General features: G+C 41.8%; 1 protein-coding gene across 2 annotated transcripts in view; it reads right to left on the bottom strand.

Moving 5' to 3' along the window:
* LOC134345286 (intestinal-type alkaline phosphatase 1-like) overlaps positions 1-12,080 on the bottom strand; it is a 72,828-nt gene that overhangs the window by 42,306 nt on the left and 18,442 nt on the right. For both annotated transcript variants that reach the window (XM_063045715.1, XM_063045716.1), the window contains 2 exons: positions 10,196-10,370; positions 6,181-6,350 (listed from right to left, as the gene is read on the bottom strand). In XM_063045715.1, the coding sequence (XP_062901785.1) occupies positions 6,181-6,350; positions 10,196-10,370 (345 nt within the window). The remainder of the gene's footprint in view (positions 1-6,180; positions 6,351-10,195; positions 10,371-12,080) is intronic.

Genomic DNA, 12,080 nt, shown 5'->3' with positions numbered 1-12,080 from the left:
TGCAAGCTACAGTGCAGGCTATCGCTGACCTCCCAACCCCGACAGACAAGAGGGCCCTCAGAAGGCTCTTGGAGATGGTGGGGGTACTGCAGGAAGTTTTGCAATAACTCTGCGGTCAATACCCGTCCCCCTCCTACTAAGCCCTTGCGAGAGAAAATTGAGTCGGAATGGGACGACCCCTGTTATTGTGGTCCGGGACAAAACCAAATGAGAGGTTACATTGGTCGCAATTCATCAGTGTTTTTGGCCACTATGAAGTTTGCTGAGTTGGAGCCTGGTCTAAGGGATTATTAATAACATGTGTAAAAGGAACAGAAAATGTGATGACTGTCTGTCAAGGTGTTGACAGCTTCAAACTCGCTGTGTTAGCCAAATAGCTGATAAATATGTATATTGTGTATGTATCAGATAATGTAGTCATGTTTGTAATTTTTACCTCCCGGTAAAAATCCTTAAAGGGGGGAAGTGTTACGAGAATACACATAAAATTAAGATGTTTGCTGGCCTGGGCTAGCATCAGTGGCATCAGCAATTGGTCTGCCACCTGCCCTCAGGGGAAGGAGAGATAAGGAACAATGGAGCAGCGTCTGGAGATGTGTAATGAAGGGATGTGGGAGAGAGAGCTGTCTGGAGCGGCTCCCCCCGTTGAACCCTGAACTGTTTGAAGTGATGGACAGGCGATACCCCAGCAGGGGGATAAAAAGGGACAGGTTCGCTAAGACAGGGACACACGCCACCCGAGGTAACGAGACCCTGGAAGCGGTGCGCCTCTCACGAGTGGGTGAGAAGTATCAGACAACGACAAGGGTGGAAAGGTACGATCAGCGGGAACCCGGTGTGTGTCCGCCCTTGCCTGGGTGCCGGGTTCACTGCAGAGGATCGACCGCATCTGGAGGAGGGGTCACAGTCGGTGACCTCAGGTGACATCACCAAGGACCCGCCCAAAAGCTGTTTGTGAGCCATATCGCCGGTCTGTGAGTGAAGCAGTGTTCTGAATGATCAGTTGTTCCTGTTCTCTCTGTCTCTTCCCCCACGTTGTCCATCGCCATGGCAACGATTACTGCGAACTGAACTTTGAGTCATTTTGAAATTTGGTCATTTACCCCTAGACAACGATAGAGCTTGACTGATGCTGTTATCTTAATTCTGTGCACATGTGTGTTTATCATCACTGAACTGTTGCATTTATTATCCTTTCGATTACTGTGTTGCTTGTTTCTTTAATAAAACTTTCTTAGTTCTAGTACTCCAGACTCCAACTGAGTGATCCATTTCTGCTGGTTTGGCAACCCAGTTACGGGGTACGTAACAACCTAAATTGATGCAATCCTTTGAACAATATGGCCAATTATCAGGATACAAGATCAATATAGATAAAACCCAACTACTTCCATATAACTATAGTCCACCAAGAGAAATTGAAAGTAGATATACTTCGGCATGGCAAACAGAGTCCATCAAATATTTGGGCATCATTATGCCAAAAGATTTGGCAAAATTATCAGAATGCAATTATCAGCCTATATATAAAAATTTAAGGAAGATATAACAAGGTGGAACCTAATCCCTTTTCTTGGTCTCAGTTCAAGGATTGAATCTATTAAAAAGAATATACTGCCCAGACTACTATATCTCTTTCAGACCCTACCAATAGAGATTAACCAAAATCAATTCAATGAATAGAACAAGATGCTATCAAGATATATATGGCAGGGTAAGAGGCCTTAGGGTTCATCTCAAAACTTTGCAATTAGCCAAGGAAAATGGGGGATGGGGCCTACCTTCTCTTGGAGATTATTATTTTGCAGCACAGTTGAGAGCCGTGATATGCTGGTGCAACCCATCATATGGTGCTCTTTGGAAAAACATTGAGGAGAGGATACTTTCCATCCCCATACAGGCAATTTTGGCTGTTAACAACCCACAAAGTTACATAAATATTATTGACAACCAGTGGGTGAAATGGACTCTTAAAGTATGGAAAACTATTATAGAAGAATATAAACTGGAGAGAGACATTGCAATTCTTAATGGTGTGCATATGACTCGGATTTTACGCTGAATAAACTGGATGCTATATTTAAGGACTGGATAGCTAAAGGAATAACAGCTATTTGCAATATAATGAAAGAAGGAACATTGTTCAGTTTTGAAATGCTCAAAGAGAAACACATTAGAAAAACAAGAATTTTACCGGTATTTATAGATGCGACAGTATGTTAATAAGACAGTTAAAAATGTAACCAAGGCAAGTGCATGTCTGATAGAGCTGTTTAGAAAAGCATATAATTCAGACAACGGTAGTAAGATCAAGCGTGTATAAGAGTTTGTCAGATCTTAAAACACATTCAACTTCATACATTAAAACAAAATGGAAGAAGGAAGGAGGGATAATAACATGAGGAAGACTGGACAATAATATGGAGGTATCAATGGAAGCGTACCAGTTCACAGAAATGGAGGGAGCTTGGGTGGAAAAACTTGACAAGATATTTTATTACACCCTCTCAGAAATCCCATTATGATAACAACCCCCCTGTTTGCTGGAGAAATTGTGGAAATCAAAATGCAAACCATTATCATATTTTCTGGGAATTCCCCGTTATCAAAGACCATTGGAGTGGGATACATAATGCCCTATAAGACATCTTTAAATGCGAAATACCCTTAGAGAGTAAGACCATATACTTCGGGTATATACCTCAAGAATGGTTGAAAAGAGATAAATATTTAATGAATGTACTGCTGGTGGCTGGTAAAAAAACTCTTACCAGGAAATGATTATCACAGGAGAGCCCAACTCTAAATGTATGGATGGAAATTACAATGGACATTTACAAAATGGAGAAGATAACAGCATCTGTTAATCATAAGTTGGAACAATTTTATTCATGCTGGAAAAAATGGTTTAACTACATAACACCTCATAGGCCTGATTTTATTGTCACAAGTCAATGAATTTGTTGTAAAAAAAAGGATCACTCCCTACTCTGTACATAGTTTTCTTCTTTTGATTTTTCTTTCTTTCCTCTCCTTTCTGTAAGTGTATACTTCAGATAATTATTAAGTGGAGATTTGTGACAAATATGACTATATGATATATATGTACAGTATCTGAAATACATCTTATGGAAATGTTTGATGAAATTCAATTAAAAATAAATTACGAAAAAAAGGAAATAGAAACAAATTTCATTAAAAAGAAATTGCTTGAGATCTGGCTACACAAAGCTTTTCTCAGACTACATAAGAATAAATAATTCTGTCGAAGAATAAGCAATTTCATATTTTCACTAGTTAATCTGCTTCTTTCTTATCTATCCCTATTTATATTGCACTTTTTAGATAGGTTGAGTTGAACGATGTTGGAAGTAACTGATTGATTCAAGTTATTAAATTTTACTGTTTGTTATCTGTATTAAGCTACAGGAAGTAGAGTAGCTTAAAGGTTATGTTACTGTAGCTGGCTGCCCAACCTCTGGACCAGGGGCATCAATTTGAACCTTGCCATGGCAGCTGGTTGAACTTAAATGCAAGTAACTAGATAATCACCTAGGATCTTTTAAAAGCTAGTTTCAGTAAGGGTCACCATGAATCCACTGGGTTATTCTGAACCCCACCTGGTTCCCTAATATCTTTCAGAATTTGACTGTTTGGGACCATATGACAAGTACACCATTACAATATCTCTACAACGCACATTCCAGTAATTAATACACTTGCTAATGTACTGTTCCAAGCATGAGATTATGGCTTCTTAAGACCATAAGATAAGTTAAACTTTATTTGTCACATGTACATTGAAACATTGAAATAGACTGCAGAATTCCCAATTTTGTGTCAATGATCAACACAGTCCGAGGAATATGCTGGGGGCAGCCCACAAGTGTCAGCATTTGTCTGGTACCAACATAGCAAGCCCACAACTTACTAACCCTAATCCACATGTCTTTGGAATGTAGGAGGAAACCAGAGCACCTGGTAGAAAGCCACACAGTCACTGGGGAACATACAAACTCCTTCCGGGCAGCACCCAAACTAGTGATTGCAGGAGCTGTAAAGAAATTGCGCTAACTACCACATTATGGTGCCAACTCAGGAGTAACCAATTGGCTTCCATGCTGCAGGACCGCTTCGATGACATCAACTGGAATGTCCTCCATGACGAGGATGTCTCCGAGTTCACGGATGGAGCCTCGTGCTTCATCCGGAATTGCATCAACGACGTTGTCCCCCAGAAGTCGGTCAGGGTCTTCCCGTACCAGAAACCCTGGATCAATAGTTCCGTGCGAGCGAGCAGCACCTACAGCGCGACATCAAGCTTACATTGCTGGAGATCAACTCGAGCTCAAGAAAGACAGCTATGATCTGTGCAAGGCTATCAAGGCTGTGAAACAACCATGCAGGGAGAAGATTGAGTCAAGATTCACAATGAATAGCACACGTGACTTGTGGTGGGGGTTGCATACCATTGCAGACTTCAAAACCAAACGTTGTGGTGCTGCCAACATCGCGGCTGCTCTCCCAGATGAGCTCAGTCGCCTTTATGCTCGGTTTGATGTTTCTAACTCTGAGCCTCTGAGGAAAAACACCGCTACAACCTGCAACCTGGTCATCTCTGAGGCTGAGGTATGCAGATGTTTCTGATGTGTGGACAGTCGCAAGGCCACGGCACCAGACGGCAGCCTAGAGCGAGTACTCAGGATGTGCGCACACAACTAGCAGGCGTGTTTACTGATATTTTTAATCTCTCCCGCTCCCAGTGTAGAGTGCCCTCCTGCTTCAAATTATCCACCATTGTCCCTGTACCAAAAATGACCAAGGTAACATGCCTGGACCACTGGTGTCCTGTCGCACTCACCTCAATAATAAGCAAATGCTTTGAGAGGCTGTTGAAGGACTACATCTGCAGCTTACTACCACCCAAACTGGACCCCTACAATTCACCTACCGACACAACTGATCAATAGATGACGCAATAGGCCCTGCTCTACATACTGTCCTTAAACATCTGGATAAGAAAGATGCTTATGTGAGAATGCTGTTCTTGGACTACAGTTCAGCATTCAACACCATAGTTCCATCCAGACTTGATAAGAAGCTCAGAGACCTTGGCCTTCATCCTGCCTTGTGCAGCTGAATTCTGGATTTCCTGTCAGATTGTCAGCAGGTTGTAAAAGTGGGCTCCCTCACCTCCACCCCTCAGACTCTCAACACAGGAGCCCCTCAGGGCTGTGTACTGAGTCCCCTCCTTTACTCCCAGTACACCTGTGACTGTATTGCCAGTCACAGCTCCAATCTGCTAATTACATTAGCTGATCACACTACATTGATTGGCCTTATGTTAAACAATAACGAGGTGCCCTCCAGGGAAGAAGTCTTCTCTCTGACATAGTGATGTCAAGAAAACAACCTCCCCCCCAATGTCGCAAAAACAAAGCTGGTTGTGGATTACAGGAGGAATGGAGACAGGCTAACCCCTATTGACATCAATGGATCTGGGGCTGAGAGGGTGAACAGCTCAAAGTTCCTTGGCATCCACATCACCGAGGACCTCACGTGGTGTGTACACACCAGCTGTGTGGTGAAAAAGGCACAACAGTGCCTCTTTCACCTCAGACAGTTGAGAAAGTTTGATATGGGGCCCCAAATCCTAAGACCTTTCTACAGGGGCACGATTGAGAGCATCCTGACTGACTGCATCACTGCCTGATATGGGAACTGTACCTCACTTAATCGCAGGCCTCCGCAGAGAGTGGTGCGGACAGTCCAGTGCATCTGCAGTTGTGAACTTCACATGATTCAGGACATTTACAAAGACAGGTGTGTAAAAAGGGCCTGTAGAATCACTGGAGACTCAAACCATCCCAACCACAATCTATTCCAGCTACTACCCTCTGGGAAGTGGTACCGCAGCATAAAAGCCAGGACCAACAGGCTCCGGGACAGCTTCTTCCACCAGGCCATCAGACTGATGAACTCACGCTGATTTGAGTGTACTCGATATTACATTGACTGTTCTATTTATTAAAATGATTATAAATTACTATGATTGCACATTGCACATTTAGATGGAGGCATAACGTAAAGATTTTTACTCATGTATGTGAAGGATGTAAGAAATAAAGTCAATTCAATTCAATTATGAAAAAGCAAAGAAACCGAAGAAATAAAACTTACATCAATGTCTGTGTTAGATATCAGCTGTAAAGCAATATCTTTGCAGACACCAACTGCATTAGATGGCAAAGCAGCGTCACTATACCAGTTTCTTTCAGCAACATGAGCATAGGTAGCAGCTGGAGAAGCATGTTGAACTCGAGTGGTCGTCACAATGCCAACTGACTTTCCTGAGCAAGCGAACATATAACCATTAGCCATCATGAATAAAAAGCAGTGTAGAGAAAACAACATGAAAATGGTTCTTTCCATAAATCAGATCTAGGGACCATAAATTCAAGATGGTCACCGATAAATCCAACTGGGAAATAAGAAGAAATGGGCCAGATTCCCAACTTATTGTCCAGTAATAATCACTCTACCCCATCGGCCCTATCTTGCACCCACACATCGCTGGCCCAGAGGTGGAAATTCATTCCTGCTGGATCATTGCCCTGCTGCTGGTCCAGAGCAGCAACTGAACCGGTGAGAGGTGGGATGGGGGCTAGACAGGTTCTTCCACTGTAAAACTCATACTGTTTTAATTACGTTTACGCATATTTTAAAGCTAGTAAATTGAAGACAATAATTTTAAAATCATTAACAATTGAAATCGAAATTTAAAGTAATTGAAATGAATCCTTCACAGGCCCTTTTTGCCTCCTAATCTGAAATCAATGGAATCGCAGATAATGGTACTGGGTAAGAGAAGCAATTTTCTTTATTTTGACTCCCAGTGTAAATGCAATGGAGTCTCAGTAAGGCTGGGCTCTGGAGAGAAAAGATGTCTGTAAGATTGAAACTACTGCATTCAATGGCACGTTGCTGTAGTTCTGATTTTCAAACATCAGCATTTCCAATTAAAGTCATTGATAAGAGCCAGGAAAATCTGGTCCAATTTCCAGATTCAGAGAGTGGTTAGATTGGAAATTGCTGCCAAGACAATGTTCGTTAATCTCACTCAAAGCTAATTACCTGCATCACAACTGCAACAGGAAGTCCTGGCTTAAGCTTCAACATCCTTGCAACACACTTACCCAACCCTTGCCCTCATCATCTCGACACTCTGTCCAACAGATCTCCTTCCCTTTTCGCACTCCCTAACATCCCGCTGCTGTGTTTTTTAACCCAAAGCTAACCATGTCCTGAAAAGCACCACTTAAATGAAACTCAGCATAAAAAATGCAGCATCAATGTTTTGAAAGTTTTTATGCTCTATATACACAACTCATAACGAATAGTAAATTTTATTTATTTGTTTGTTTTATTTAGAGATAGCATGCAGAACAGGACCTACCAATCCAATGAGCCACACTGCCCAGCAACTTACCCTATGTAATGCTAGCCAAATCACAGGACGATTTACGATGACCAATTAACCTATTACCAGTATGTTTTTGCATTGTGGGAGGAAACCAGAGCACCCAGAGCAAACTCACACGTTCACGGGGAGAATGTACAACTTCCTTCCAGACAGTGCTGGAATTGAACTCTGACCACTGAGCTGTAATAGTGGCATGCTAACCACTACCAGTATAAAATAAAGTTTAAATTTAACAAGTAATTGAGAAAAAATACATAACTTGAAATATGTTCATGCTTCCACATTTGATCTTGGAAGTTAAGTGATCCATTGCATACCTGGCCAACACTGCTTTGGTTATGATGCCAAATGGAAGGGAAAGCCCATTGGTGGTCAATATCCCTGGACACATCTGGTGCCAAAGACCCTCTGAATTTGTTAAGACACACTATTCAGATGACCCCCCCCCCCCACCACCACCACCACCACCTTGGTAGTGAAAGAGTTGAATTTTGGACAGGGAACAGTCAGCTGAAAACTTGTCTATTAGCTTCTTTCAGGGAGCTGCACAGCCTTTCACTTCTCCCTCACTAACAATGACTGGAAGTAAACAATTTGTATTTAAGGATTTTGAATGCCAGCTAATGAAATCATCTCTTACAACTCACTTGTTGTGGGTTTTAAAAACCTGAAACAGTGCAGGAGATATTCTGATGCACTTCACTGACACTACCTGAAACAGTTTTCCAACAAGGTTTCTTAAACCGGTATGTAGATAGTTCAACAAGAGGAGGGGCTGAACTGGACCTGGTGTTGGGCAATGAGCCAGGCTTGACATACTACACTCTGAGGCAAAAGCTTGCCCCAGACATCTCCTTTAAACTTTTCTCCTCTCATATTAATTGCATGTGCTTTAGTACTTGGTGGTTCTACCCTTGGAAAATGATTTTGACTGTCTACCCTATCTATGTCTCACAACTTTATAAACTTCTAACGTGTCTTCCCTCAGCTTTTAATGCTCCAGAGATTACCAGCCAAAGTGTACCAGTCTCTCCTTACGGAACCTACTCTCTAATCCATACAGCACCCTGGGAAACCTTCCTGCATGCTTTCCAAAGCCTCTTCAACCTTCTTGTAATGGAGAGACTCAATACTACAAGTGTGACTGAACCAAAGTTTTACAGAGCTGCAACACGGCTACCTAACTCTGATATTCATTGCCCCAACCAATGAAGATAAGGATACCATATGCCTTCTTTACTATCTCACTTACTGGCAAGGCCACTTTCAGTGAGCTATGGATTTGGACCTCAAGATTCCTCTGGATTGCGGAGGGTGGAGCGAAGTCATGATGACACTAAATGGCAACTCCTTTGCTTGCATCTTTGGAAAGAGCTCTTTGAAATCTCTTTTTTTCCCTTTTCAAGGTTCTTTTGAAGACCCTGGCCTGGAGTTACACTCTGACTTCTCTTTGCGGCAATGGGACCCACTCTCAAGGCCTCATGACTGGTTGCTTTTTGATATCCCAAGGACGCAGCCTGGAAGACTAGCGTTTTCAGTGTACCAGATTTTCGTGGCTCTGGAGATGAGCTGATTCTAGGTCGGTGCCCCTGACTGAGGCATTGCAGAAGAACATGGAACATCAGGAACAGCGGGTTAGCTGACGGGGGTTGTATGTCCAGAGACCCAAGCCTTTCTGGGGCTGACTCTCTGGGCACAGAGCCTGGAAAAAGCGACACAACATCATAAATCAGTGAGTTGTTTGTTATGTCTCCCCTCTCGCTGTGAAACAGGGACATCTCTTTTTCCCTTATTAGAGAGAGAGAGAGAGAGAGCCTGTGGTATGTTGAATCACTGGGTGAACCAGTAGTCTTTGGCGTACTGCAAGTCTGTGTCTTTATTGATGCTTTGCTGCACGCTTGAGTGCTCGGTGGGGTTGCTGATGCATTTTTGCTGGTGGGGAGGGAGGGGACCATTGCTTTGCTGCTGATTGTGTGTGGGAGGGGGAGCTGGGGGGGCTTTGGGGTTCTAACATTTAACTTTCATTCATTCTTTGGGGCACTCCTCTGTTTTTGTGGATGTTTGCGAAGAAGAAGAATTTTGGGATGTATATTGTATACACTTCCCTGACATTAAATGCACCTTTGAACCCTATTGAACATCGGAGGCACTGAGAAACTGCAGGGGGATATGGTAATCAACAACTAGGGTCGAAATTACATGCTAAATCCAGCATTCAGAACAGGAAAATCCCACGAACACCATGTTTTAGTGCCTGCATTCATTCTTTCATCAACATAAGCTCTCATACGTTTTCATTCTCCAAAATAGCTCATATGTTCATTGAACTATAGGAACTACAGAATAGTTGTGATGCAGAGGAAGGCCATTAATCCCATCACATGTTGTTCTGTCATGCCAAACATGCTAATATAAAATTCATTGTATATGCGGCAAGTATTAGAAAACACTAGCTCTTCAGTCAGAGTTCTGCTATTATGACTATTACTGGGGGATATTTTGAGGGAAGATGTGTTCAGATTATTGTTTTTTCTTTGCTCTCTGTTGACTACAAGAATGCATACTCCAAAACTGAAACCACAGCAGTTTGAAATGTCTTGATCATCATCTTTATGTTTCAACTGTTTTCATATAAATTTCCTCTGTGGTTTAGTTTTCTGTGAAACTAAGTGATCACATAAATAAAACATGTAAATATAAAGTGCAACATACCTGCTTCTTTTGCCCTTGTAAGTACAGACTTGACTTCATTGCCAAATGCGGTGTTGCATTTGCCTCGTCTAGCAGCTGCACTTAATCCAATGGTTCCATAATTTGTTTTCACCCCACAAAGATAAGCTGTGCCTGTACCAGCACTATCAGGGGTTTGATGATCAACGTTGTATGTCTGAAACAAACACAACCATTTGGAGCAAGATAGATTGATAGTTCAGTGTTACACATTATCTAAGTACAGTTTCTGTGGATTTCTGCTTGCACCCAGAAGCGTTAATACACCAGGACCTTGGACGTAATTTACATGACTGATTCTGTGCTCTATTGATACTCTGGTCAGAGATTTGATCCTGATGTGGGGAAAACACCACTTCCTCACACTGCAATCTGAGGGACCTAATGGGAATGGGAGGAAAACAAAAATGGGATTTGTGTAGTATCACTGTAGCTGGGCAATTAATGGTCACTGGGGATTGGGCCAAAGAATCTGTTTTCATGCTATAGTCAGTCAGAACAATTAGACAAATCTCAAAGATAATGAATGTGTAATTCCTACCAATGAACCAATGCATTAAAGGATTAACCCACTAACAATTACAGGTACATTTAAACTTAATATTGACCTTGGGCAATGCAAACATGCTAATACTATGTAAGTTCAAAAAGTATTGTTGTAGGTGGTTCTCAATCAGCTATAGTGTCTGGCCAAAGATGTAGCTTAAACTTGTAAACATTGGACATCGGTTCAAATCACAACGCAAAATATTCAGTGGTGCTGTGGTGAGATTTTGGCATTGAAAGCAAATCAGCTTTGGATAAATGACTGCATTTTAACAATCCATTTTAACATAACAGAAGGATTTCAATTTAATCTTTAGTTATTTCCAAAATATAGTTTTCCGAGAGTCAAGGAACAACTCAGTTATGGGGAGGTGTAGAGTTAAGGAGCATCCAATCAAAGATTTTTCACATAGCAGACATCAGGAAGACCCTGCTGTAGATACCACAATTATATTTGTTTCCTGACTTAATGATAGTCATGATTATAGTGTCTTGAATGTTAGGTGGCATTTTCCCCATTACTCAGATATTGTAGCTGACATTGTGGATTGTTGACTCCCTGCCTGATTTCACAACTTTAACAGGAATACTATCTGTTTTTCAGTTGACAAACGGCCTTTCTGTCTTCTTGTTGGCCAGGAGTGGCATCAAGGCTGGACTGGATGATTTGAATTTCAGTCTGAGGACAGCATCACTGTTGTACAGTGCTCCTCACCTTCCTAAACATGTTTGATAAGCTGCACCATCTAAAGCAGGCATCTCAAATACTGTAACTGAACACACTCAGAAGGCTGCCTTGCAAGGTGCTCTAATGTTACTGGAAGGATATGCAAAGCACAATCAGTGTTCTCTCCCAGGCCAACATCTCCATCTTTGCGACTGTAGTTTGATTCAATTGGCTCCAATAAGCAAGCTACATGATTTGAATATCCAGTACCAGATTTCTGAAGTTGAAACTAAATTCTAAGTTCTAAGCTTATTAAGATCAAACTTTTTCATATTCCCTTGTGGAATTCTGTCTAATAAATTTTCCCCCATGACCCATCTTCTAAAGGTTCAGAAACAGGAATGGCATCAGGGTTGGTGGTAGTGTTACAACTTCTCTTCACAGTTCTACATTTTTCTCAGACTGTTCATCCCAGTATTTCTTGACACTCTCAACATCTGCAATGAAAAATGTCACAGATCTAACACTATAGTTTCAAATTACTGGGGTGGAATCATCAACAAATGTAGAATTTCAAACACAGAATCACAAAGTCCAAAATGCAAAGGGAGCAAACATTGAGGAAAGGTTTGTGATCTGCTATAGGACCTAAAA

This window comes from Mobula hypostoma, chromosome 4 (assembly GCF_963921235.1).
Source record: "Mobula hypostoma chromosome 4, sMobHyp1.1, whole genome shotgun sequence".
NCBI classification, from domain to species: domain Eukaryota; kingdom Metazoa; phylum Chordata; class Chondrichthyes; order Myliobatiformes; family Myliobatidae; genus Mobula; species Mobula hypostoma.
This window is presented reverse-complemented; position numbering and strand designations above follow the sequence as displayed.